This window comes from Sminthopsis crassicaudata, chromosome 3 (genome assembly GCF_048593235.1).
Source record: "Sminthopsis crassicaudata isolate SCR6 chromosome 3, ASM4859323v1, whole genome shotgun sequence".
Lineage (NCBI taxonomy): Eukaryota > Metazoa > Chordata > Mammalia > Dasyuromorphia > Dasyuridae > Sminthopsis > Sminthopsis crassicaudata.
In genome coordinates this window covers 630,724,657-630,750,347 of record NC_133619.1, presented here as the reverse complement: position 1 = coordinate 630,750,347, position 25,691 = coordinate 630,724,657, and the positions used below count along the sequence as shown (strand labels likewise).

Below are 25,691 nucleotides of genomic sequence, written 5' to 3'. Positions count from 1 at the left end.
CACGCCTGATTGAGTTGAGATCTGAGATGTTCCCCAATTCTTCTATCTTCTCTTTGCCCAGATGGTCCAATGAAAAACTTTTAATTTCTGCCTCTTGACTTCTACTCACATATTTTTCATCAAACCTTGTTCCTCTGGTTTCTGTGCTTTTTTTTTGGGGGGGGGCAAGAATATATACTGCCATTCCCCCTTTTCCCTGGACTCCTCCTCTTGATGACCTGTATCCATCCAGAACCACAGTCCAGTCTTGGATTTCACCCCTGCCCTGGCTCCATTAGGTCTTAGTTGGGAGGGTTTCTGGATAATGTTGGGCTTACAAGGTTACCAGGCTGGCTTTGACCTGCCTCCTGTGCCCACGTTGTGTTGACAGCTGGTGAAGCAGTGCAATGAGGGGGCTCACAAGATGGAGAGGATGGAACAGATGTACAACCTGCAAACACAACTGGACTTCAGCAAAATCAAGGTAAAAGGCCTGGTACTGAACTGGGCTCGGAAGCATCTCCTAGGCGTCACTGGGCTGCTCTATGTATAAGGAAACAAATGTTAAGTGATGGTGTCTAAAAGTCGGTTTAAAAAGTGTATATTAACTTAATGAAGATAGGTTTATTTTCCATGACTTTGGTTGGCTGCCACCATTGACGACCACAAAGTTTGCAGAGAGAAAAACAAATGCTCACCTTTCTCCTTATTGCTTTGAGCAGATCTTCCTGGTAGCTGGGATCAGTTAGTTCAAGTCACTTAGCCTGGGAATCACAACCCCTCTTTGCATATTGATTAATTGTGTGACTGTAGCCAAGCCACAACTCCTCTATGAACCCCGATTTCCTCTTCCATAAAATTGAGATGCTAAAGCCTTTAGTAACGATCTCACTGAGGCAGCTAAATGGTACAGTGGTGACAGCCCTGGGACTGGGGTCAGGAAGACTGAATTCGATTACAGCTTCAGACTCTTTATGTGTGGTCTTGGGCAGGTCACTTGCCCACCGTCTAGCTTAGTTTCCCCATTTGTAAAATGGAGATAATAAGGGCACTTACCTCTCCGGGTTATTGGGAGACTCTAATAAGGTAATATTTATAACGTATCTTGCAAACTTTGAAGTGCTACATAAATACTAGTATCTGGATATCTCTCTTTGTTATCATTACCGCCATCTTTAGAAATGGAAAGAACTGTTGTGTATGATTGCTGAGCAGTTTAAATTTTGTTTTTCAGTTTGTAAGGCAGGCCTAGAGAGGTGCCACTTTTGGGTTAAGTACAGATCCGTGACCTTGACTTTCACCTCTCACAAAATCCGAGAACTTGTCCTTAAAGTTTGGAGAATGTTTGGAAAAGGAAGCAGCTTCAGCAAGAGCGGTTCCAGCCAGCCAGGGTTACTGACTGGTTGGTCAGGCAGTGCCAGAGGGGAGCATTTGCCAGGATTTTAGTGAATTATTTGAGAAAGTCTCTCATGTGATTTTTAGAGGAAAGTGAAGAGACGCACCCTAGATTATAATTCAGTTATACAGACGTAGACCTTGCTCGGTGATTCTTAGAGAACAGGGGGAGAGACGCGGCCTAGATTATAATTTGGTTGTACAGTTCCAGGTCTGGTTGAATAACCAAACTCAAGGAATTAAACCCTAATGAATTCCTTTTTTGATGCCTGAATACTCACGTCTCAGCTCTGTGCTTTGGCCCCTATTGATTCTGTCTATAGCTTGTTGGCGCGGGACTCTTTATACCTTTGTCTTCCCCGGGAGAAAGTGGGCATTTTGAGGAGAGGGCCACGCGCTTGTCTTGTGTCTCTTACCTAGCCTGCTGCCTTGTAGGTGCTTAGTATGCTTGTTGACTGAATGATTGGAGGTCTCTAATGGAGAGCTGCAGGGCCCTGTGCTTGCCTCCATGCCATTTAACACTTTTCTCTGTGACTTGGATGGCAGTTGCATGGAGAGGTAGCTAATGCTTCAGATAACAGTAGTCCTACCCTTACTCCCTCCAAGAAAGGCACATATATATACATACATATACATATATAAATAAACAATCTGGGGGGTTTGAGTGGCAAGTGTGCTGTGTGAAAGCAGCATGTTGCACGGCCAAGGAAGGTAAGATGGCCATGTGTTTCATTAAGGGAGGCAAGATGGCCCATGGTGGGAATATGGGGGTCCCACTGCCCAGGTCAGATCATGTCTGGAGGCTGGCACGCAAGTCTGGCCTTCACATTTGAGGGAGGGCATTAGTTTCTAAGTGAAAAAGCAGCCGGAATGGGGAAGGGTCCCCCATCACACCCCACACATGGGGAACAGTTGAAGGAAGTGAGATGGGATATTGGAAGCTGGGGGCAGAGAGTCTGAAGGGCAGGGACTCTGAAGAAGGACTTAGCTTCATTCTGCTTGGCTCCGAGGACCAGAAGCAGTGGGTGGAATGTACGGAGAAGTTCATGGAGGTGTGATGGGAGGAAGAGCTTGGAACAGAGAGCTGACCCTAAGAAGAGTGGGTCATGGGGGAGCTGAGGCTGGGGAGGAAGAGAAAGATTGAGAGAGAGACAGAGAGAGAATGGGGCACCCTCTCACAGAGTGAGGTGGAGCACAGTGCAGTGAGTGGATCCTCTTTGGGATCCTTCCTCCCATTTCTTCCTTTACAAAGTAGAATTACTGAGTTTCAGAGTTGGGAAGGGCCTCAGAGAGCACACAGAGAGCACCAGCCCTGAGGAGCAGCAGCCCGACCTTTGCCCCAAGAATTCCGGGGAAGGCTTGGCCTCTGGCTCTGAAGCCAGTTATGGCTCCCAGGCAGGGCCCAGTTTCAACCTCCTCCTCCTGTCTCTCTTTCTGCCCTCGGGCCAAGCACAGCCGTGCCCTTCCACAGGGAGCGGACTGGTCCTGCAGCCTGTGTTATTAAGTGCCTGCGAGGGGTGGAAGTGACAAGGAGGCAGATTTTGGTTTGACAAGAGCTGCATCTTCCTAATTCTGCTCCCCCAAAGGGTGCATGGGGGGTGTTGCTCAGAATATAGTCTCCCTCTCACACATCTGGAAGTCTTCTGGCAGTCAATAAAAATATATTAATCACCTCCTCTTTGCTAAGTTCTGGAAATCTAAAAATTAAAATTAAGCAGTTCCTGCCCTCGGGAAGCTTCCAGGATGTAATCTGACAGTTTGTACCAAAGTGAGAGTAGAGGGCAGGAAGAGAGATCTCCCCACACCCCAGCTCTGGGGAGAAGAGAAGGCCGGGGGGGTGGGGTTCTCAATTTGGGGATCTGAGACATCTCTGGGCCACGTTCTGCATTTTACAGATGAGGGACCCAGGAAGTCCAGGACAGGAGCCTAGGTCCTCTCTTTCCCTGTCTTCCCTGTCAAGCCCCTGTCTTTCCACTGCAGTCCTTGTCTTCCTGTCGATCGTTCCCCAACTGTTTGGGGTTTGGGTGACTAACTTCTCCCCCATCCAAGACTGAAAAGTCCCTTGACTTGGAGTCAGACGGAGAAGGCATTTCCTAGTCCAACCTCCTTGTTTAAGAATATGGGAATTCTCACCAAGGCCTGTCTCCTTCCCTTAGCCTCTCCATCTTCTTCTCTCTGTCTCACCGTCTTTCTCCCTCGCCTTCTCATTGTCTCTGTCTCAGTTTCTCTTTCTCCCTCCCTCCCTCCCTCCCTCTTCTTTCCTCAATCTATGTCTAACATCAGTTATCTCCCAACAATTCATTCTTGCTTCTTAACAGGAAGTTTCCCTGTTACAAATAAGCTCAGCTGAACAAAAGAAAGCAACACACTGGCCATGTCAGAAAACACAGCCCCATTCTACACCTGTAGTTCACTACCTTCTAGCTGAGAGGCAGGAGACATGATTCACTATCAGTTTGCTGAATATCCAGACACAGACAGTCAGAAAGAGAGAGGATGAAGGAGGAGGAGGGAATTAAAAAAAAAAATTGTGCACGCTGAGTTTTCATTGACTTGCCCAGGGTCTCTGGGCCAGGAAGTGGTCCTTGGTTCTTTTCTTAGCGACCTTGTGGAGTAGGGGCCATTACCCCCATTTTGTAGGTGGGCAAGTTGAGGCATCAGGAGAAGGCCCAGGGAGTCTCTGTTCATGTCTGGCTCTGCTCCCCCCAGGCCTTCCCCCTGATTTCAGCCTCCCGGTGGCTGCTGAAGAGAGGGGAGCTGTCCTTGGTGGAAGAACCCAGCCTCTTCCGGAAGATCGCCAGCCGGCCCACCTGCTACCTCTTCCTGTTCAACGACGCCCTGATGGTCACCAAGAAGAAGAGGTGCCTCTGTCCCCTTCCTCGTGAACTCTGGGGGCTGTGGGAGTGGGTGGGGCATGGAAGACCCAGGGACCGCTATGGGGAGGTCTCAGCCAGCTCCGGCTGGTGGGGGACCTCACCCCACGTTCTCCCATCAGTCTCCATCAGAAGTCTCCTTTTGTCTCCTTCCCAAACGATAATCTCTGGGCTGGGTTTGTGTAGCCAACCCACCGGGGCCTTCTCCCGAGAACTACCCCAAAGGGGGGGCCATGACTCAGGGATTCCAGGATACCTGATTAGCTTTAGCTTATTCCATCTCGGAACCCCCTGACTCAATAATTCCACTGGCCTCTGCCTCCCCATAACAATGATTAAACATAACGAGAGCCAGCATTTATAGAGTGCCTGCTGTGTGCCAGGAACTTTACAGATAATCTTTCAACAAACCTGAGATGGAGATGCTGTCATTATTCCCATTTTACAGATGAGTAAACTGAGACAAACAGAGGTTAAGTAATTTTCCTAGAGCCACAGAACAAATCATTATTGGAATCAGACTCAAATTCATTTCTGCCTCTGAGGCCGACATTTTTGTCCATGCATCAAGAAGAGTAAAGTGGAAGAAAACAAGCATTTATTACACACTTACTATGTGCCAGGAACTGTGCTAAGCCCCAGGATACAAATACAAGTCAGGGAAAGTTGATCTCTGCCCTCCAGAAGCTTATATTTGAATGGGGAAGACGGCATATCATAGGGAGGGGGGATGAAAAGGTGGGAAATGAAAGTATTTGACACAGCAGTGAGCTTTTGAAGTGTGTAAAAATAGGATCTGGAGGGCAATGAAGACAGTCCAAATGCAGGCTCCTGGAGGAACGTCTTTCTCTCCTTCCCTCCCTCTCTCCCTCTGTCTCCCCCCTTCTTCCTCTCTCCCTCCTTCCCCCCTCCCTTCCTCTTTCTCTCCTTTCTTCCCTTCCCTCCTCTCTCCTTCCTCCCTTCCCTTCTTCCCTCCCTCCTTTCTTCCTTTCCTTTTTCCCTCCCTCTTTCCTTTCCTCCCTCCCAACAGGGTGCTGGATATGGGGTTCATTCAGGGATAAGACTCATGGTGGGAGATGCCATAGAGACTGAGATGACGTCCAGCCTGAGGTCTCACTGGTTCCTTTGCCCTTTGGCAGTGAGGAGCACTACGTGGTGATAAATTACGCCAAGATGGACCAAATCCAAGTCAAGAAGGTTGAGCCTGATGAACTCTTACAGACCGGAGGAATCAATCGCAGCTCATCCATCCCTTACCCCTTCCAGGTGACCATGCTGAAGAACAGCGAAGGGAAGCAAGAGCAGATCCTGCTGTCTTCAGACTCATTGTAAGTAGACGGCAGTCACAGAGCTGGGTGCAGCCACTGACGCTTTGGGTTGATCAGATGGATATTATGGATGGCTTATATCCCAGGACCTTAGCTCGTGGATAGGGTCATGGATTTAAAATTAGAAGGGACTGTGGGGAGTATCCAGACAAGGAACGGAGATTGTTTTACCCAGGATAATCCAATATGGCTCCTGACTTCAAGTGGCAGCTTTTTCCATGGGACCGGGAATAAATGGCTTTTATACCCACATACACCTAAGAATGGGGCCTAATTACTTTAAACAACAATAAAGAAATCCTCCCCCCCCACTTTGGGGAAGGATTTAGGAGTCAGATTTTGAACATGTTAGGTTTGTGGCGAAGGTGTCCTTTCATAATTTAATAAGCCCTTGATATCGTCTAAAGCTGTGTTATTGGATGTAATTTTGAGTAGATCTGTGATTATATCGGACTAAGGAACTGCCAGTGAGGACATTTCCCTCTCCCAGGGTACCTGAATATGGTTAAAAAGCAGTTTCTTACAGTCTATGCTGGTCAGCACCCCCCTAGACGAGCATCTGGGATAGAAAAGGGCACAATTAGCAACAAAAATAATTCTGTTGTTTCTGGTTATCACGAAAAGTGGGGAGAAGGGTGGAGCTGCGCATCATGCCTTTCTTTGTGAAATTCACATTTGAGTCTTTGGATTCCATGGCAGAAATGTTGTATTTGGCATATTAAGGTCCCTAGGATGCATTTTCTTTTGAAAATTCCCAGCATTCCAAGTGCAGGACTTTGCCTGCATAGCATCGCTATCTCTGTGACCATTTCTGATTCATGCTAAAACACATTCTTCTTTTCTTCTGTTCTCAAGTTCATAATTACTGTAAGTCTCCACACTTTGATTTGTCTTCAGTTTATGGGGCCTTTTATCAGTATTTTTCAGCACTTTGCTTATACATTATATATATAATTATGTAAATTATTTATATATATATATATATATATACACTCTCTCTCTCTTTATATATATATATATAATTGTAATCCCATAATTTAACAGAAATTCTAAGGTTATTACAACACAATTTCAAAAAATTAAATACATCTTTTAATTTTTTATTTTATTTTATTTTTTTTACCTCTCAAAAGATTTATTTATTTCAATTATTTGCAGAGAGGTTAACAGGAGATGTGACCACTTGTTGGACATGTTGAAGAGAGGACTCTTGGCTAAGTCCGGGTTGGGCTAAATGATCTCTGGGGTCTTTTTCAACTTGGATCCTGAATAGCTACAAATCTGACCATGTCAGACACACAGAAATGGGATGTTTTAAGACTTTGAAGCCCCAAAGTTACAATGTAGGATTTACAGCTAGAAGAGACCTGCTAGCACAATTCCCTAATTTTACAGATGAGGAAACTGAGTCCTAGAGCAGTGATACAGGGGTCAGAGGCAGGATGTGCACCCAGGCTCTTGAAGTCCAAAACCAGCCTTCTTCCCGCTGTGCTTCATTTCTTGTCTTCATAATCGTATTATCTGATACAGCAAGGTCCCAGTTAGTGCCGAGAGTGAATCCCTTGAGGTGTATCTGAGTTGAATTACTTCCAGGTATTTAAAATTAAAATTAAGTACAATATGGCCATCGGTTCCTGCCCAGTGGAAGCAGGAAAATGAATTCAAAATTTATGACCACAGTGGGGAATCCATTATTGGCACCAATCAAGCGACTCCAGAGTCGTCATGTACTCCAGGCCCGCCCGCAGTCCCGAAGGGCTCCAGGTTGGAGCTCAGGCCCCTGATGCCCGAGTCAGCTCCTTTTTAATGGGCCGGAGTCTCAGCCCTGCTGTGTGTGTGACCCTGGACAAATCTCTCTCTGCTCTCTGTATATCTCTGTCTTTCTCACTCTTTGTCTGTCTTTCATCCTCCCTAAAACCAAAAAGTTGGACCCGATGTGCCCCAAGGTTTTGTTGACCTTTAAATGTGTGTCCTGGGCACTCCGGAGTCTGATGGCTTTCTCTCATGCCCACAGGAGTGACCGGGCCCGGTGGATCACTGCCCTGAAGCATAAGGAGAACCAGGAGCAAGGCCTGGCCAGCAAAGGAGGTAAGACTCGGCCCTGGGAGAAAGGGAGGGAGGAGGACGGCAGACGGGAGCGGGCAGCTCGGCCCCCTCCCTGCAGCGGGAGTGCAGAACTCTGGCTCCTGCTGGGGGAGTTTCCAGCAGGTGGGAGTTAGGGAGGGAGTGGGGGAGCTCGGATTCTTCTGAGATGAAGCAGAGGAGAGGACGCTTCTGTTGGAGCAGGAGCCGGAGTGCTGACCACCTGGGGCCCAGGGGCCTGGGGAGTCTGGGGGGCCAGAGCCTGGCTCTGCCCACGACTGTGAGGACTCCGCCACTGCTCTGTGCCCCAAGTTGGGCCTCCCCAGAAGAGCCTCATGCAACTCGGTGCAGATCTGTGTGTGAGCACCCGTGTGTGTGTGGGGGGGGTGCAGTGCTGCCCGTGACCACTCTCTCCTCTGCACAGCTGGTTCCCCCCCATCTGCCCGACCTCTCGAGCCTGCTCAGCCTTCCTGTCACCCACTCCCCGTGGGGTTGGGGATCCCTCTCGGGGACCTGTCCTTAGGCCCACACTTTTCTCTCCTCCGTCTCCCTGGGGTTCTCCCCCAGTTTCAGGGTCTCAGGCCCGATTTCTGATCCATCCCAGACATTTCAGACTGGATGTCCTGGATGTGCCTCAGCCTCCATTTGTCCAGACCAGACTCCTCCCACACACCCCATTTCTGGCAAGGACCCCGCCTTCCCCCAATTACCACCACACATCCAACTTCAGGGTCTCACGCACTCTCACCCCCCTTACTGCACGGACCCGCTCCGTTTCCCAGTGTCTTTACTCACAAAGCTGCCCCCCTCCCCCTCATTTTTCACCCAAACTGGAGTCTTCTCATTCTGACTGGGATTCATTCCATTTATCTTCAAGCCAATCCTAGCTCTGCTCAGTAAATGCCAGGGCTGCCCTCTGACCTCTGGAACCAGCTCCAGACTCGGGTATTTGGCATTTAAAGTTCTTACGACCTGGCCCCACTCCTATTTCATTACGTACACTATGGTCCTGCCATGCTGACCTCAGCCTGCCCTCTACATGACCCTGTACCTCCCCCCGCAGTGCCCCAGACCCAGGCCCCCTCATCTCCATCTATCAGACTATTCCATGAGCGCTCACCTCAAGCACCGCCTTCCCCAGGAGCCCTTGGCGAGCCCCCTCCCCATTTGTGTATACGCTTAACCTTGTATACGGTGTCTGCTTCAGTGAGAATACAAGGGAGAGGGGCTGTTTCCTTTTAGTTTTTGCCCCCACCCACCCAGTACTCAGGTAATAGCTAGAAAACAATAGGTGCTTAATAAGTGTACAGTCATGGATCTGTGTGCCTCTTTTAAATTGGAGGTCTTTCCTTGCCTTCCCTCTGTGCAGGGTTAGGCAAAGGAGGCTTCCCGAAGTGAGAAATTGGGGGACAAAGGAGCTGGAGGCTTTGGAGGATCTGCCCAGAACTAAGGCAGGAGATGCTCCCTGGACGCCCTCTGCTGGCCCTGTGGTGTGCAGCACACCCAGGGCCCGGCCCCTGCTCTCCCACCTGAACAGAGGGCCCAGCCCGGGACGCTGAGCCAGCCCGAGGAGGCCCAGGCTGCCTGGGAGGGTCGGGCTCCGGGGAAGGAGAGCAGGATAGAATTTCCCCTTGGTTCAGTAGCCTTACTCTCTGCTCCTGGTTCCTGACTTGAGGACTCAGGCAGCTTCTTTACTTGGGGACCGACCCAACTTCGGAAGGTGGGGGGCAATGAGGGGCCCCCTTGCTATCAGAGCCCCCGTTGTGGGAGGGGAAGGGGGGGTTAGCCTCCTCACCAGGCAGGAAGAGTCCTGTGGTTGGCCAGAGTCCCTTAGCTGTGACAAAGGTTTTCCCTTTGCTCTTCTCTGCTCTCCTTGCCTCCCTCCTGTGCCCCACCCCCATCCTCCTCCTCTTCTCCCTGCCTCCTTTGCCTCCCTTCTCCCCTTCTCATCCTCCACACTTTCCACTTTGTCATCTTTCCCTTCCCCGTCTCTCCTCGATTCCTGGTCCTTTGCTCCTCCTCCCACTGTTTCCCTCTCCAGTTTTCTGGCAGCCTCACACCAGAGGTTCAGGGGGCCCCGAACCCCTTCTTTTCTATGTCAGAATCACCCGAGTGACACATCTCCATTCTTGCCCTCAGACCTGCATCAGGTGGAGATCACCAAGGCCTATTTTGCCAAACAGGCCGATGAGATCACCCTCCAGCAGGCAGATGTGGTCCTGATCCTGCAGCAAGAGGACGGTGAGCTTCCAGGGGACGGGCCCCGGCCAGCTAGCTTAGACACACAACCTCCCTTTGCACAGCAGACAGATGCATTGTGGGGCAAACATCATGTGGTTTGGATCCCAACATCCTAGAGAAATTATTGCTAACTGCCTGTATTTCTCTAGAGCTTTGTGGTCTATACACTGCTTTTTGTACAGTAAACTAGTGAGGTAGTTAATATAAATGTGTTAATGGTCCCCCTTTTACAGATGGGGAAACTGAGGTTTAGGGAGATGAACTAAGTTGTCCAAGGTCATAAATGGGAGCTTTAAACTGCTCAAAATTACTCTCCTTTCTAATATGTTTTAATGGGAAGTCCCCTGGATTCCTGATCCATATGGAGACCCTAAGCATTTTGGGATGGTACCCAGAGCTGCAAACACTCAGGAATGAGCTCTCCTTCCTCCCCCACCCCTTTTTATAACAGGCTGGTTTTACGGAGAGCGGTTGCGTGATGGAGAGATCGGCTGGTTTCCTGAGGACTACGCCCAGGCCATCACCAGCCGAGTGGCCGTGGAGGGCAACGTGCGCAGGATGGAAAGGCTCAGGGTGGAGACAGACGTGTAGGCGGCTCGGCAGCCTGCGAAGGCTTTCCAAGTCTTTGTCTAGGGGCGAGAGTTTCAACAGACCATGAGTTTCCCATCAGACCTCCCTTTTCCAGGACTTGCAAATGGTACCCGCGAGCCTGCAAAACCTTTCCAGGGAATCTTTGGGATCCCAGTCACCAGCAGTAGGAGGGCACCCCTTCCTGTTTACCCTTTCCCTGGGCCAATCTTTGTCCTAATTTTGAAAAGGCTGGCCATGTTTGCCCGCCCCGCCCCCCACTCCCATTGATTCCTCTCCCCACACCGAGTTCCAGGCTGCCCCAAATTAACTTGTGGTAAGGCTTCTTTGGTTGAGCCAAAAGGTGCCTCAGGAGGTACATCCTATGGCCATGTACCTATCTTTTTACTGGTGAAGTTCCGCCCATCACCGTTCCAAATGTGACTTTACAAAGGAAAAGATTAATATCTTCCAAGGAGAAAAACAGGGCCCTGCTTAATCAGTGGATAGGAAGAGGAGGTGTTAGAGGTCCAAGTGGACGGGGGAAAGTAGGCCATTTTTGCCCTTATCAAGGCTTCTCCATCCAGCCAGCGCTCCTCTGCTGTCTTACCCACAGTCATTGCCTCCACTAGGATCTACCTTTGTCCCTCCTTCCTTTGACCTCTGAGCCTTAAAAGGTGGGTGTGGGAGCCCAGAAGGATTTGAAAGCATCTAACACTGTCCTCCAGGCCCAGGGACGAGCACTGGACTCTGTACATTGTTGTATATTGTGTTTTTCTGAGAAATGTAAAAGTCATTAAAATTATTTCATTAAAACCCACTGTTTCCTAAGGCTTCTGTAAACCCAAATCATTCCCCAAGAGTCTGGATTCCAAGGTTCTGGACTCCATCATCTCAGAACCTGGAACCATACAGAATTACATCTCAAAGCTTGGACCTTGAATGTCCAGAGTTTCCTGAAACAGAATTCTAAGTCTAGAATTCTAGATCCATCTCCTCATGACCTAGAACTATCCTGTCATCCCAGAGTCTCTACCATAGGCTTCTGTCATCTAGAACCTTCGGGAGTCCAAGCTCCTGAATTCTCAAGATACTAGGTGTTCATTTTCTCATCTAAGTGAGGGGTTTGGCCTCGGTGGCCTCTGGAGACCCCTTTTCACTCTGGATCTGATTTATGAGCCAGAGAATCTTAGCAGTGGAACCTCAAAAGTTCTGCCTTCTTTTTATTGATGAGGAAATTGAGACTTGGACAGGTAATGAATTCCCTGAGTGACAGAGCTGAGAGCGGAAGCCTTGGCTTCTGACTTCCCTCCCCTTAACCCCTCATTTCAAGGTTCTAGGCTCACAAGGGCTTGACTTTTCTGCCTAAAAAAAAGTTTCCTCATGGGAATCACACTGAACAAACCAGAAAGTTTCATTCCTTTAACTTAGTGAGTTTTACACAGTGCAGGGCCCCTTTGCCACGGAACCCTTACAGTACACATTGGTTGGCAGGTTGATATATAAAGGGAGGCTACGTCGCGAGTGCCCGCTCAGTTGAAAACAGAACACTCGCTCCCCCTCCTCAGGATGGAGTAGGGGAATGCCTTTAGCACAGAGAAGCAGAGGCTGCCATCTGGGGCTGCATACATCCCCTCTGGCACCTCTCAGGAGCACCAAGGCTGCCCCCCAGAACCTGACTTTGTACAGCTGCCCATAAATATCTTTACATAAATACATATTGGACTATATTTCCAGGTAAACAAGGAACCGCCCCCAGAACAGGACAGGGTGGGGCTGAAGCAGTCCAGTAGCCAACAGCCCATTGGTTAGCACCAGGTGAAGCCTGCTGATAGATTGCAGGGAAGAGTTAGAAACACACATGACAAACCCAGAGGCCATCTCCTTGTCCTCCAAGCATCCCGAAGTGCCCTTTCTGGGCTGCGGCTGATGGCGATTGTTCCTTAGAACACAACTGTTCTTAGTTGAGTCAATGTCTTTGGGATTCTCCCTTCCAGCAGCCCGACACAGGGAGTTTCTGTGACCGCCTCTCCCGAGCCTGAGAGGCGGTCAGTCCTTCTTCCTCAGACCTTTTTTGGGAGGAAGCTTTCAGAGGAACTGAGTTATCCCGCTGGCCTCAGCAGCAGCAGCAGCGGAGAAAACGCTGGTTCAAAATGATGACTAGGATGATCGGTGGTGTCCCGAGGATTTTTAGTAACACTGGAAGGATGGGCTAAGGAAGGAAGGCTGGGCAGGAGTGGAAGACAGAGGTTGGGAGCTAATGTTTTGCTGGCTGTAGGCTGAACCTGGGAGGTGATCTGTAGGATGAAGGATGGGAAGCCACTAATAACAGAAGGAAAAAAGAGAAAATGAGTGTGTAGTGATTGAGAAGCCTCTGGATGCTCAGTGCTACGGGGAAGAAGCAGACATAGGTGAAGACTCATGTCCCTGCCCACAGCAACTTGACCAATAAAATGGTGCCCAAGGGCCCAAGGTGGTGCAGTGGATAGAGCACCAGCCTTGAATTCAGGAGGACTCGAGTTCAATTCTGGTCTTGGACACTTAACACTTCTTAGCTGTGTGACCCTGGGCAAGTCACTTAACCCCAATTGCCTCAGCAAAAAAATAAAAAAAATTTAAAAAATAAATAAAAATTAAAAAAAAGAAAAAGAAACACCAAGCAGATCCCCTTACCTGGGTTGAAGACTTGGGACTTGCTGGCTGGGAGCTGGGGAGGGCCACCTGAAAGGGAACATAACAAAAAGAAAGGGAGGGATGAGTTTTATGCAGGAGGAGGCCAAGAATTAACTCCCAAACTGGCAAAGATCCTCAAACTCTATCGAGATCTCTGGATCAATTTGCCTTCATTGAAAAAACAAGCCTCTGGAGAGACTTAAATCAACTGTTGCTGAGTGAAATGAGCAGAACCAGAAGATCACTGTACACTTCAACAACAATACTGTATGAGGATGTATTCTGATGGAAGTGGAAATCTTCAACATAAAGAAAAGCCAACTCACTTCCAGTTGATCAATGATGGACAGAGGTAGATACACCCAGAGAAGGAACACTGGGAAGCAAATGTAAATTGTTAGCACTGCTGTCTATCTACCCAGGTTACTTATACCTTCGGAAGCTAATAATTAATGTGCAACAAGAAAATGGTATTTACACACATATATTATATCTAATTATATTGTAACACATGTAAAATGTATGGGATTGCCTGCCATCGGGGGGAGGGAGTGGAGGGAGGGATAATTTGGAAAAATGAATAAAAAAATTTAAAAAAAAAAAAGAAATTCAACCTAAAAGTTTCAAAATTCAATTTTAGAGCATGAATTATACAAGCAGTGGGGAGTCAATTTCTATACAAAAAATGCCTTTTTTTGAATCACATGGAATTATTAATCATAGATAAAGAACTAAAGTATTTTAAAGGAAAAAAAAAAAAAAAGAAAAAGAAAAAACAAGCCTCTCCTCTCTCCCTTCCCCTTTCTTTTTAATGTCAAAATCTAATCAGTATTTGAGAATGGAAAGAAAAGTAAGTTTGGAATCAGAAGATGACTTCAAATTCTGAGTCTGCCACAAAACACTTGCGATCAAGTCACAACCTTTCTGGACCTTTTTCTTCATTAAATGAGAGAATTAGGCACAATGCTTCTGGAAGGCCCTTTCAATTTCAAATCTATGATCTTTTCCCATGAGCCTTCTCGTTGCCTCAGTTTCCCCATTTGTAAAATGACGAATCACACCAGCTGGCCTCAGGATCCTTTTTACTTCCAGGTCTATGACTAAGAACACTTAATTCTTCTCTTAGCGGACTTTAGCCTCCAGACTCAGGTTGTCTTCCAAGCCTAGAGTTATATCCTTTTTCATCTCTGCCTCCTGCCTTCCTCAGCTTCTCCCACTCCTCCCAGATCTCAATGCCTACCCTCGACCATTATCTCCAGTCTGCCCTGTCTATATTTCATTTGTACCTGGCATTGTTGTCTCCTCTGTTAAACTGGGAACTCCTTGAGAGCAGGGACTGTATTTTTTAACTTTTTTTTTTTTTTTTTTGGATCGCTAACCCTAGCATGTATGTATATGTATATATAAAATCAACAAGCATTTATTAAACACTATATAAAACAAGCATTTATTAAACACTTACTATATATAGTAAGTGTTTAATAAATGCTTGTTGACATATCATTTATTAAACACTTACTATATATAGATCTATATATAGTAAGTGTTTAATAAATGATATTATCTATATATAGAAAGTGTTTAATAAATGCTTGTTGACATATCATTTATTAAACACTTACTATATATATATAGTAAGTGTTTAATAAATGATATCTATATATAGTAAGTGTTTAATAAATGCTTGTTGATTTGACTACTGCTTTAAAAAAATAAAAAAATAGAATAGATTGGACTAGATCAGGGTTTCTTAATTTTTTCCATTCATGACTCCCCTTTTCACCTGAGAAATTTTTATACAACCCCAGGTATACAGATATATAAAATAGGTATACAAATCAAACACTGAGAACAAGTCATCATTTTATGACCCCCACATTAAGTTATATAACTTCACATGGGGTTTTATAAACCACAATTTAAGAAAAATTTTGAACTATCATTTGAACTTTATCCAAGTGCAGATATTAGGAAAGGAGAGCAGAAAGAAAGGGAAGGGAATAGCATTCTGCACACACTATGTACCAGTATTATGCTAAGTATTTTACAAATACTATTATTTGATCCCCACAATGATCCGTGGAGGTAAGTATTGTTGTTATCCCCATTTAACAGTTGAAGAAACTGAGGCAGGCAGGTTAAGTGTCAAAACGGTAGGAAGTGTCTGAGGCTGGGTTTTAATTCAAGTCTTCCTGACTTCAGATCCAGTACTCTATCACTGTGCCATGTGTGATAGCACAGCCCCTTTGGTTCCAGGATAACAGAAACTTGGAGCACTTTCATTTATACAGATGACAATATGAGATAACTAAGAGCAGGGGTTCTCAAACTAGGGCCCACAGGCCAGATGCGGCCCGCCGGGTTATGGCAAATGGGTCTGAGGGGCAGAGACAGAGTGTGAGCTTTTGCTTTTACTCTAGTCTGGCCCTCCCACAGTCTGAGGGACCGTGAACTGGCCCCTATTTAAAAAGTTTGAGGACCACCAGCTAAGAGTATGACTACTTCAGGGTCATACAGCTATGAAGTATCAGAAGGGAGTTTCACATCCCAGCCTTCCTTGATTCCAAAGCCCAGTCTACTACATTGTCTCTGGAAATACACATGCAAATACATATATCTAGTGCTTACCTCCCTTATTCTCTGCCCTTTTCTTCAAGCCCTGTGTCCAACAAAATCTATCAACTGAGGGGTCCATTGAATAGCATACTTGGCTTGGAGTCAGAAAGTCCTGAATTCAAATCCAACCTTAGCTGTGTAATCCTAAGCAAGCCACTTAACCTGTCTGCCTCAGTTTCCTTCTTAGTAAAATGGAATAATACTAGTATCCACCTCTCCCAGGGATATTGTGAGAATCACATGAGATAATAATTATAAACTTCTTAGCCTACAATGCAGTACTATATAGATGTCAGATACTATTATTATTGTTATTATTATCCTGGGACATTTCTACTATGGAGAGATCACATGAGATATAGCCATCATTAAAACATGGTATGATATAAAACTATGCTGTACAGACCTAACTCGGAATTACCGGCATTAAATTGGTACTTCATAAATCTTCAGAAATGAAAGTTATCACATTTCTGCCTTTGCAGGGTGACCAATAAATTATGGCTGCAATACCAAACTTAACCAGTAGATGGTGCAGCTTTAATATAGAATTTCTCTTGACATTAGTACCAAAAACCAGAAAAAAACCCACTGATTCCAGTTTCACCTGGCCCTTTAGGAATCTTAACCTTTTAGGTGTCAGGAACCCTTTGGCTAGTGGTGAAGCCTATGGATCTCTGTGGTACTAAATGCATAAAAGGAAACAAATTATATTCAAAAAAAAAATTTTTTTTTTTTCACATACAAATTCACAAACCTCCCTAAATCTATCCTTGGTGTGGTTAAGAGCCCCAGAATTATGAGTTCCTAGATATAGAATTAGAAGGATCCCATAGACAATATCTTATCTGCCTTTTAAAACTTTTTTTCTTTTTTTTTTCATCTGACTTGAAAAATTGGATCCAAGTCATATCAATAAGCATTTGTTAAGTATTTTCTATGTGCCAAGCACTAGAGAGACAAATATGAGCAAAAAGAGCCCCTGTCCTCGAGAAATTTACACTCTTCCCTGAAATCACACAGGTAAGGAAGGGCCTGAGGCAGACAATGAATGCTGGGGATCTTGATTCCAAGGCTACATTCAACAATACCATGACATCTCCTAATAAGGCTGGGAGCTCCTTATCATATTGGTTATATGTTAACAAGCAATGTCTGATTGATTCTCTGCCCTCTGGTCTGGTGGGTAGTGCTCTGAACTTGGAGTATGGAAGACCAGAATTCAATATCAGCCAACTAGGACTATTTACTAGCTGTGTGATCATGGGACAGGCTTTTTACTTTCTCAAAGGCTCTCTTCTTTCTACACTCTGTATCCATTTACTAGCTGTGTGATCATGGTACAGGCTTTTTAACCTTCTCCTCTATGGCTCCCTTTCTTTTACCAAGGGTTCTCAAACTACGGCCAGATGCGGCCCACTGAGGACATTTATGCGGCCCGCCTTGTTATGGCAAATGGGCTGAGGGGCAGAGACAGAGTGTGAGCTTTTGTTTTTACTATAGTCCGGCCTTCCCACGGTCTGAGGGACAGGGAACTGGCCCCCTATTTAAAAAGTTTGAGGACCACTGTAATCTACACTCTGTATCCATTTACTAGCTATGTGATGATGGTACAGGCTTTTTACCTTCTCCTCTAAGGCTCCCTTCTTTCTACACTCTGTATCCATTTACTAGCTGTGTGATCATGGCACAGGCTTTTTAACCTTCTCCTCTATGGCTCCCTTTCTTTTACCAGGGGTTCTCAAACTACGGCCCACGAACCAGATGTGGCCCACTGAGGATGTTTATGCGGCCCGCCTTGTTATGGCAAATGGGCTGAGGGGCAGAGACAGAGCATGAGCTTTTGTTTTTACTCTAGTCCGGCCTTCCCACGGTCTGAGGGACAGGGAACTGGCCCCCTATTTAAAAAGTTTGAGGACCACTGTAATCTACACTCTGTATCCATTTACTAGCTATGTGATGATGGTACAGGCTTTTTACCTTCTCCTCTAAGGCTCCCTTCTTTCTACACTCTGTATCCATTTACTAGCTGTGTGATCATGGCACAGGCTTTTTAACCTTCTCCTCTATGGCTCCCTTTCTTTTACCAGGGGTTCTCAAACTACGGCCCACGAACCAGATGCGGCCCACTGAGGACGTTTATGTGGCCCGCCTTGTTATGGCAAATGGGCTGAGGGGCAGAGACAGAGTGTGAGCTTTTGTTTTTACTATAGTCCGGCCTTCCCACGGTCTGAGGGACAGGGAACTGGCCCCCTATTTAAAAAGTTTGAGGACCACTGTAATCTACACTCTGTATCCATTTACTAGCTATGTGATGATGGTACAGGCTTTTTACCTTCTCCTCTAAGGCTCCCTTCTTTCTACACTCTGTATCCATTTACTAGCTGTGTGATCATGGCATAGGCTTTTTAACCTTCTCCTCTATGGCTCCCTTTCTTTTACCAGGGGTTCTCAAACTACGGCCCACGAACCAGATGCGGCCCACTGAGGACGTTTATGCGGCCCGCCTTGTTATGGCAAATGGGCTGAGGGGCAGAGACAGAGCGTGAGCTTTTGTTTTTACTATAGTCCGGCCTTCCCACGGTCTGAGGGACAGGGAACTGGCCCCCTATTTAAAAAGTTTGAGGACCACTGTAATCTACACTCTGTATCCATTTACTAGCTATGTGATGATGGTACAGGCTTTTTACCTTCTCCTCTAAGGCTCCCTTCTTTCTACACTCTGTATCCATTTACTAGCTATGTGATGATGGTACAGGTTTTTTACTTTCTCTAAGGCTCCCCTCCATCTGCACTGTATCCATTTCCTAGCTGTGTGATCCTGGTAGAGGCTTTTTACCTTCTCCTCTAAGGCTCCCTTCCATCTACACTCTGTATCCATTTACCAGCTGGGTGATTATGGTTACTTTCTTCTCTAAGGCTCCCTACTATCTACACCCTATATCTTGGGTATGTGTCCCTATTAATGTACATGTTGTCTCCCCACTAGAATGTCAGCTGCTACTCAGTTGGAGAGGGAAAAAAATGCTTGTTAATTGGGAAAAAAATATTTAAAAAAAACCTTAAAAACTTCTTGAGGACAGGGATTGTTTTTGCTTCTTTTTGTATTCCTGGGGCTTAGTGCACTGTCTAGAACATAGTAATTATTGGACTGACTTTTCCTCAGTTTTCTCATCTGTAAAATAGGGATAATCATAGTATTTATTCCACAAGGCTTTTAGGAGACGCAAATGAGGTAATATATGTACTCTGTAAACCTTAAAACACTATATAAATGTGAGCTATTCTTATTTTTGTTATTATCCAAATATGCTCCAAATGGGACTCATTCAGTGCCTAACCCAGCCTTGACTTCCATTGGCAAGTAAGGAAGGCCTTCCAAGTTGAAAATATGAACCAGAGGGCCTAGTCAGGGGTAGGAGTAAGATAGAGGGAGGGGGGGAGTAGGGTGGAACATTAGAAAATCCATCAAAATCACCATAAAATTCACATCTTGCCCAAATCAAAGCCCATCTGTTCTTGTGGCTATCGGCAGGATGGTTTACATTTGCCATAGGGTACGCCCAACCCAAGCCAGCTGTTTATAAGCTAGGCTCAGGGCTGGGGCTCCAGCTTTCCCCAAAGAGCATCTCCAGGCTCTTTAGCTTCAACAAAGGAGGGCGGGAGCAAGAAGATAGAACTGGATATTATTGTAGGGACAAAGAGCTATGGTATGGGGGCAGCACTGGCCTTAGGAGTCAGAGGAGCTACCATTGGCTTTTTGTGGGACTCCTGGCAGATTCACTTCTCCTTAAGCCTCAGTTTCCTCATCTCTAAAATGGGGTGATTGGGGACAACTAGATGGCACAGTGGATAAAGCACCGATCCTGGAGTCAGGAGGATCTGAGTTCAAATTCAGACTCAGACATTTACTAGCTGTGTGACCCCTGGCAAGTCATTTTATTCCAACTGCCTCACCAAAAAATAATAATAATAATATAAAGTGAGGTTGTTATACGCAACCTCTTAAGTCTTTTCCATCTTTGACTCTTAATTTGCTGCTCACTAGCCATGAGATCCATGTCCTACTACAAGTATGAAAAGAGGAATTCTGCTCTGGGGGAGCCTGATCCTGCAAGGAATCACAGGTTCAGATTTAGGGCCTTCAAATCCAAACTTCTCACTTTAGAGATGGGGAAACTGAAGCACAAGTTAAAGTGACTTTCTATATATTCCTTGGTGGGATCTATGGCATATATAGAGTCACATATCCCTGATAAGTTTTGAAATTAAGTTTTCTTGACCCCACAGTCATCACTAAGATTTCTTCATGTTATATTCTGAACAAAGCAATGACCCAGAATTTCAATTCTGAGGATGTGACCATGAGTAGATCACTTGTATCCCTAGAGCTTAAAATCTGTAGGTGCTAAATAAATGCTTGTTGACATGCAAGTTTATTCATTTATTTGACAATATGAGCCTCAAATTCCTCATTTGTAAAAGTGATAATAATACTTGGGATAACAGAGCTAGATTGTCTAGTCCATTTTAGAGATGAGAAAACTGAGGCTTTAGTTGTTGTAAGAACACGCACCAGGCCAACTGGAATACTTGGTTCTGCCACTAACTCGCTGTGTGACTGTGGGTAATTGTCCCCCCCCCCCCTTCTCGGTAAAGTGAGCAGCTCAGACCAGATGACTTGAGGTTCCTTCCAACCTCAGATCTTTAATCCTCTGATTCCTGAGAGGCCAGAGAGCCGGGGACAAAGGGAGAGGACCAGGATTATAAGGAAAGTACTGACCTTCTCGACACGTAGGCCCAATGTAGCCTCCCATGCAGACACACTGACCATTGAGGGCGTTACAGTGAGAGTTCCCCTCACAGCCACAGCTCAGGGTACAGCCAGGGCCAAAGCGATTCCCTCGGCATTCTGGGGAGGAAAACAGAAAAACATACTCAGACAGACTTCTGGGGTTCTAGAGCTCATTTTCTGTCCCTGTCAATAGTCTAGGAATTTTGGCACCAGGGGAAACTCAAACCAAAACAGAGGCAAATGGAGTCACCCAAAAAGAAATAACGGGCCACATGTGGTGAAAGTGAAGGAGAACCACTGGATAATCTTCATGGTCACTTTCCACTGTCAAAGGAAATCAATGTAAGGAAAAGAGTATATTGGATGGACTCCCTTATGGCAAAATTATGAGAGGACCTGGACAAGAATGACATATGATGGGCAGGCATGTAATGCATAACTCTGGAAGGGATGATCACAGATTCAGATGAGTACTTCAGGCTTCTTACCAACTGCGTGCTAAGCTCTATCATTTCTCCACTGATAAAGGAATATAAACCCTACGTTTTTACCTTTGAAAGTAGGCACCCTGGGCCAAAGGTCTGATGGCCCTGATGCTAGCATCCTAAACTACAGCAGATACCTGGGAATTCCGAATGGTATTCCAAGTCCAAAAATAGAGTGCTGCTTAAGGCTAAAGGCTTTAACGGGGACTAAAGAGATCCAGCATATTTTGGGGTCTATTGGAAAAAAATTGGAGGAGAATGTCTTCTAGCCCTGGTTCTCTCACTAATCATGTGACTGGGCTGATTACTTCATCTCTATGCCTCTAGCTGCATGTCTGTAAAATGGGGCTATTCCAACCCGCCTTATCTACCTGAGGACAACAGTGGGAGCTGTAAGCAGACTCAGGGAGAGGAGTGTGAAAGTAATCCATCATTGGGAATCTGAGCATAATAAACATATTTGTCTAGGCCAGGGAATCAAGATTTAAGATTCTGAGATTAAAGCAGCCATGTGGTAGAGACACTCCCACACCATCTCATGATGTGTATTTTCTCCCTGTGTCTTTCTGCCACCCCTGCACTTACCCAGGTCACACTTGGCTCCCATCCTCCCTGGTGGACACAGGCACTGGCCGGTGGCTGGATCACATGGCACGTCCCCCTCACAATCACAAACCTGGCGGCAGCCAGCTCCAAACTTCCCTGGCTCACATCCTGCCAGGGGGAAGAGAAGCAGAGGGCTGAGGGGTCGGTCCAGGCAGTCCTGCCTGTCAAAGGCTCAATTCGGGCATGTTTCCCCTCACTAAAGGATGTTGTCCAATAAATTCCCCCACTGAAGAAAAGGTGCAGCTGCCACCCACAATGCATATGGTGCCAGATGGGCAAATGGTTCTTGCGAGACTGGGCACACTTTCACAATCCTTGCTGCTGTTCTACACACACACACACACACACACACACACACACACACACACACACACTCTATAGGGAAAGACGAGGCTATGTAGGCAATGTCTGCCAAGAAATCCCATCCAATTCAATCCAAGGAATATTGGGAAGTATTTACCAGATACTTTTAGGTTAGGTATGAAGGAAAAAGTCACCCTGCTTCTGTCAAGGAGTTTACATTCTACGATAGCAATATCAGTTATAAAGTATTTTAGGAACTCTTTGGGTGATGTAGTTACTTCAATGCAACAAGGATTTATTAATTATAATAATTTATCAATTCATTATGTGCCATGTGAGAAGCAGCATGGCGTAGTGGATAGAGCTGGCACAGCCATGAAGAAGACCTGGATTCAAGACCAGTCTCTGACAAATACAGGCTGTGTGGCCCTAGGAATGTAATTTGTTTTCTCAGTTTCAGGGGAAGACTAATAATCACAGCAGCTAACATTTACATGGCACTTATTATGTGCCAGGGAAGGTAGAAAGTATTTCACAGATAAGTATCTCACTTAATCCTTACAACAATCCTGGGGAATAAAAGCTATTATTATTCCCATTTTACACATGCAGAAACTAAGGCAAACAGATTAGGTGACTCACCCAGAGTCCCACAACTAGTGACTTGAGGCTACATTTGAATTCAGGTCTTCCTGATTTAAGCACCACATAGTAGAATAAATCACTTTCTTTTTTTGTCTTTGCATCCCGTTGCACACAGTAGGCATTCAATAAATGCTGTGGGTTGCTTGATGAACACAGTAGGCATTCAATAAATGCTGTGGGTTGGTTGATGACTTCAAGAGGCTTAAGGTTTTTAGATTCCTTATCAAATTTAGCAATTGAACCAATGTTAAATGAGGGCCAGGACCATGAGGCTGCAGAGCGCCACTTATGGGCCTAGGATGCAGAAGGGAAGTTGAGCATCAGCAGAAGTACTTACCTTTCTCACAGAACTGACCCTGGAAGCCAGCAGGACATAGACACTGGCCTGTGAGTGGGTGGCACAGGGCTCCTTGGTGACACTCACAAACCTCCTGGCAGCCAGCCCCATGGAAGCCTGGGGGACATGCTGAGGAGAGAGGGCAGAAGTTAAAATGGGCCATGTGAGAGAATCCTCCTCTGCCCTGTTAAAGCTGGACCCAACCTCTGCGTTAGCAAAGCCCTCCCCGATGAGGCCTGTTGAAAGAAGACCAGTAACATGGGCTGACATATCTAAAATGGTCCCTACTAAAATGAACTGTGGATTTCTGTGGAGACGTGAGGGTTTTCCTCATTGCTCGTTTCTTAATTTTACCTTTGCTTGAAACCAAAGCAACCTCCAGATCCTAGCCTGAATATCCCCAACTCCTTGAACTGACACTTGTAGGCCACAACCTCCAGTCCCCTCATCAACCCACTTGGAAAATGATCTAGCTAGTCAAAAATTCCTATTAAAACGTGGTGTCCCAGATTCCAAGGGGAGTTAGTTACGAGATGTTCCCTGCAGAACTCACTGTGTTCACAGGCCTGGCCAAAATGGCCAGGGGGACACCGACAGGCACCGGTCACTCGATCACATGTTCCATTGTTGAGACAGGCACAGTCCAAAAGGCAGTCAGCGCCATACTTCCCAGGGGGGCAGGCTGAAGAGAGAATGACAGAATGCTCCTAAGTAAGCCGAGGTGACCGTGGAGAGACAATCTCCAGTGGGGATGGGGAGATCCGAGAAGGCCGCCTCATGGGATGACTCTAGACATTAGAGCAAGATAGCCCCGAAATATGAGACCCCACATACATGAGGCCCCAACTCGTAGATAGAGCTCTGGGCCTGGAGACAGGAAAATCTGAGTTGAAATCCAGCCTCAGAACCTTAGTAGCCGTGGGACTCTGGGCAAGACATAATCTCTGTCAGCCACAGTTTCTGCAGCTGCTGAATGGAGAAATCACAACCTTGAGGTTGTGAAAATGAAATGAGATAATGTCTTTAAAGTTCTTTGCCTGGCACATATTAGGAGAATAATAAATGTTTCCTTCCTCTTTTCCTTCCTTCCTTTCCTCTCTTTTCTTCTTTTCCTTTCCTCTTTCTTTCCTTCCTTCCTTTCCTCCCTTTTCTTCCTTCCTTCCCTCTTTCCTTCTCTCCCTCTCTCCCTTCATTTCTTTCTTCCTCCCTACTTTTCTCTTTTTCTTTCCCTTCCTCCATCTCTCCTTTCTTCCTTCCCTCCTTTTCCTCTTTTTTCTCTCCTTCCATCTCTCCTTTCTTCCTTCCTTCCCTTCTTCTTTTCCTCTTTCCTTCTCTCTCTCCATCTCTCCTTTCTTCCTTCCCTCCTTTTCCTCTTTTTCTCTCCTTCCATCTCTCCTTTCTTCCTTCCTTCCCTTCTTCCTTCCCTCTCTACATCTATCCTTCCCTCCTTCCTTCTTTCCTTTCTTCCCTCCATTCTTCCCTCCATTCTTCCTTCCTTCCTTCCTTCCTTCCTTCCTTCCTTCCTTCCTTCCTTCCTTCCTTCCTTCCTTCCTTCCTTCCTTCCTTCCTTCCCTCCTTCCCTCCTTCCCTCCTTCCCTTCCTCCATGCTTCCTCAGGACAAGTTACTTAACCTATTGGGACATAATCTCCTCTGTAAGAAACCTCATGGATCCTTTCCAGTTCTAAATCTAGGATTCATTCATGGTCAGGAGATACCTAACGATATGAAGAAAATCAAATTATCCATTTTCATGGATGAAATCCAGCCACCTAACGTGCAGGAAGACTCTTCGCCATTAACAGCCCTAACAGTAAACTCTGACGTTTCTTCCCCTCAAATGATGTGATAGACATCTGTCCTAAAATATGTGAGCACCATTAATTCCCAAATCAAAACAAAATTAACATGGAGGCTCAGAGCAAACACTATGGCCAGTGTCTGCATAAGTTTCCTTTGGGGTCATGGTGGTCTCAAGTAGTTTTGATGCAAGATGGAATCCACTCCTTGTGGAAATGAATAAGGATTCCTCTGCCCTTGCAGAGCGAGGGATGACAGAAACGGAGATCTAAGGCTCTGCACAAAAGAGCTCTGTCATGTAAGAAGAGGTATGCTGATACACAGGAGAAGGAAGAGGAAGACGAGAAGGAAGAGAGGAGAAGGAGGATGAAGAGGAGGAGGAAGAGATCAATAGAGACAGGGAATAAACCAGTGGTTTTACTGGTATAGAGAATTCTCAGAGGAGGGAAGTCACTCTACCAATTCTGATAGGCACCTTCTCTGCCACTCCTAGTCCTGGAGCAGTGGTTTATTAAATTAAAATGTTATTAAATAATCATTTTACCCTTTTAAAAATATTTGTGGGTTATATCTATTAAAATTTATTATATTAGAAATGAAAACTCTAGATTTCTAAACAATTCATTAATACATTTTAAAATAATGAAAAACCTATTACATGTTGAAATAAGTAATAGTTTTTATGAAAAATAACTCCATTTTCCAAAACAAAAAATTATGGAGTGTTTCTTTTTTTTCAAAGCTCTTTAATATCTAGCGTAATAGAGAACAGATGCAGTTTCTCTGCTTCTGCATCCAATCTGTTCTGAGCTGCTGTTTTGGTCAAAATATAGGATGAAAATCTGGCCTCACCCAGGTATAGAGTTGGAAAAAGCATGAGCATCTTAATAGGTGAATACCATCTTGGTGTTGACACCCCCTTGCAAAGATGGCTGGAACCCCCACGGGAGCTGTGACCACACTTTGAG

General features: G+C 45.8%; 2 protein-coding genes across 2 annotated transcripts in view; one reads left to right on the top strand and one right to left on the bottom strand.

The window, feature by feature from the left end:
* ARHGEF16 (Rho guanine nucleotide exchange factor 16) overlaps positions 1-11,281 on the top strand; it is a 56,082-nt gene extending 44,801 nt beyond the window's left edge. Inside the window, exons 10-15 of the mRNA XM_074306480.1 lie at positions 371-463; positions 4,084-4,235; positions 5,387-5,575; positions 7,590-7,663; positions 9,797-9,898; positions 10,350-11,281. Of these exons, the coding sequence (XP_074162581.1) occupies positions 371-463; positions 4,084-4,235; positions 5,387-5,575; positions 7,590-7,663; positions 9,797-9,898; positions 10,350-10,489 (750 nt within the window). The 3' untranslated portion in view covers positions 10,490-11,281. The remainder of the gene's footprint in view (positions 1-370; positions 464-4,083; positions 4,236-5,386; positions 5,576-7,589; positions 7,664-9,796; positions 9,899-10,349) is intronic.
* A 592-nt stretch (positions 11,282-11,873) lies between these two features.
* Positions 11,874-25,691, bottom strand: part of MEGF6 (multiple EGF like domains 6) — a 376,924-nt gene continuing 363,106 nt past the window's right edge. Inside the window, 6 exon segments of the mRNA XM_074306481.1 lie at positions 11,874-12,787; positions 13,139-13,186; positions 20,538-20,666; positions 21,620-21,748; positions 22,926-23,054; positions 23,479-23,607. Of these exon segments, the coding sequence (XP_074162582.1) occupies positions 12,723-12,787; positions 13,139-13,186; positions 20,538-20,666; positions 21,620-21,748; positions 22,926-23,054; positions 23,479-23,607 (629 nt within the window). The 3' untranslated portion in view covers positions 11,874-12,722.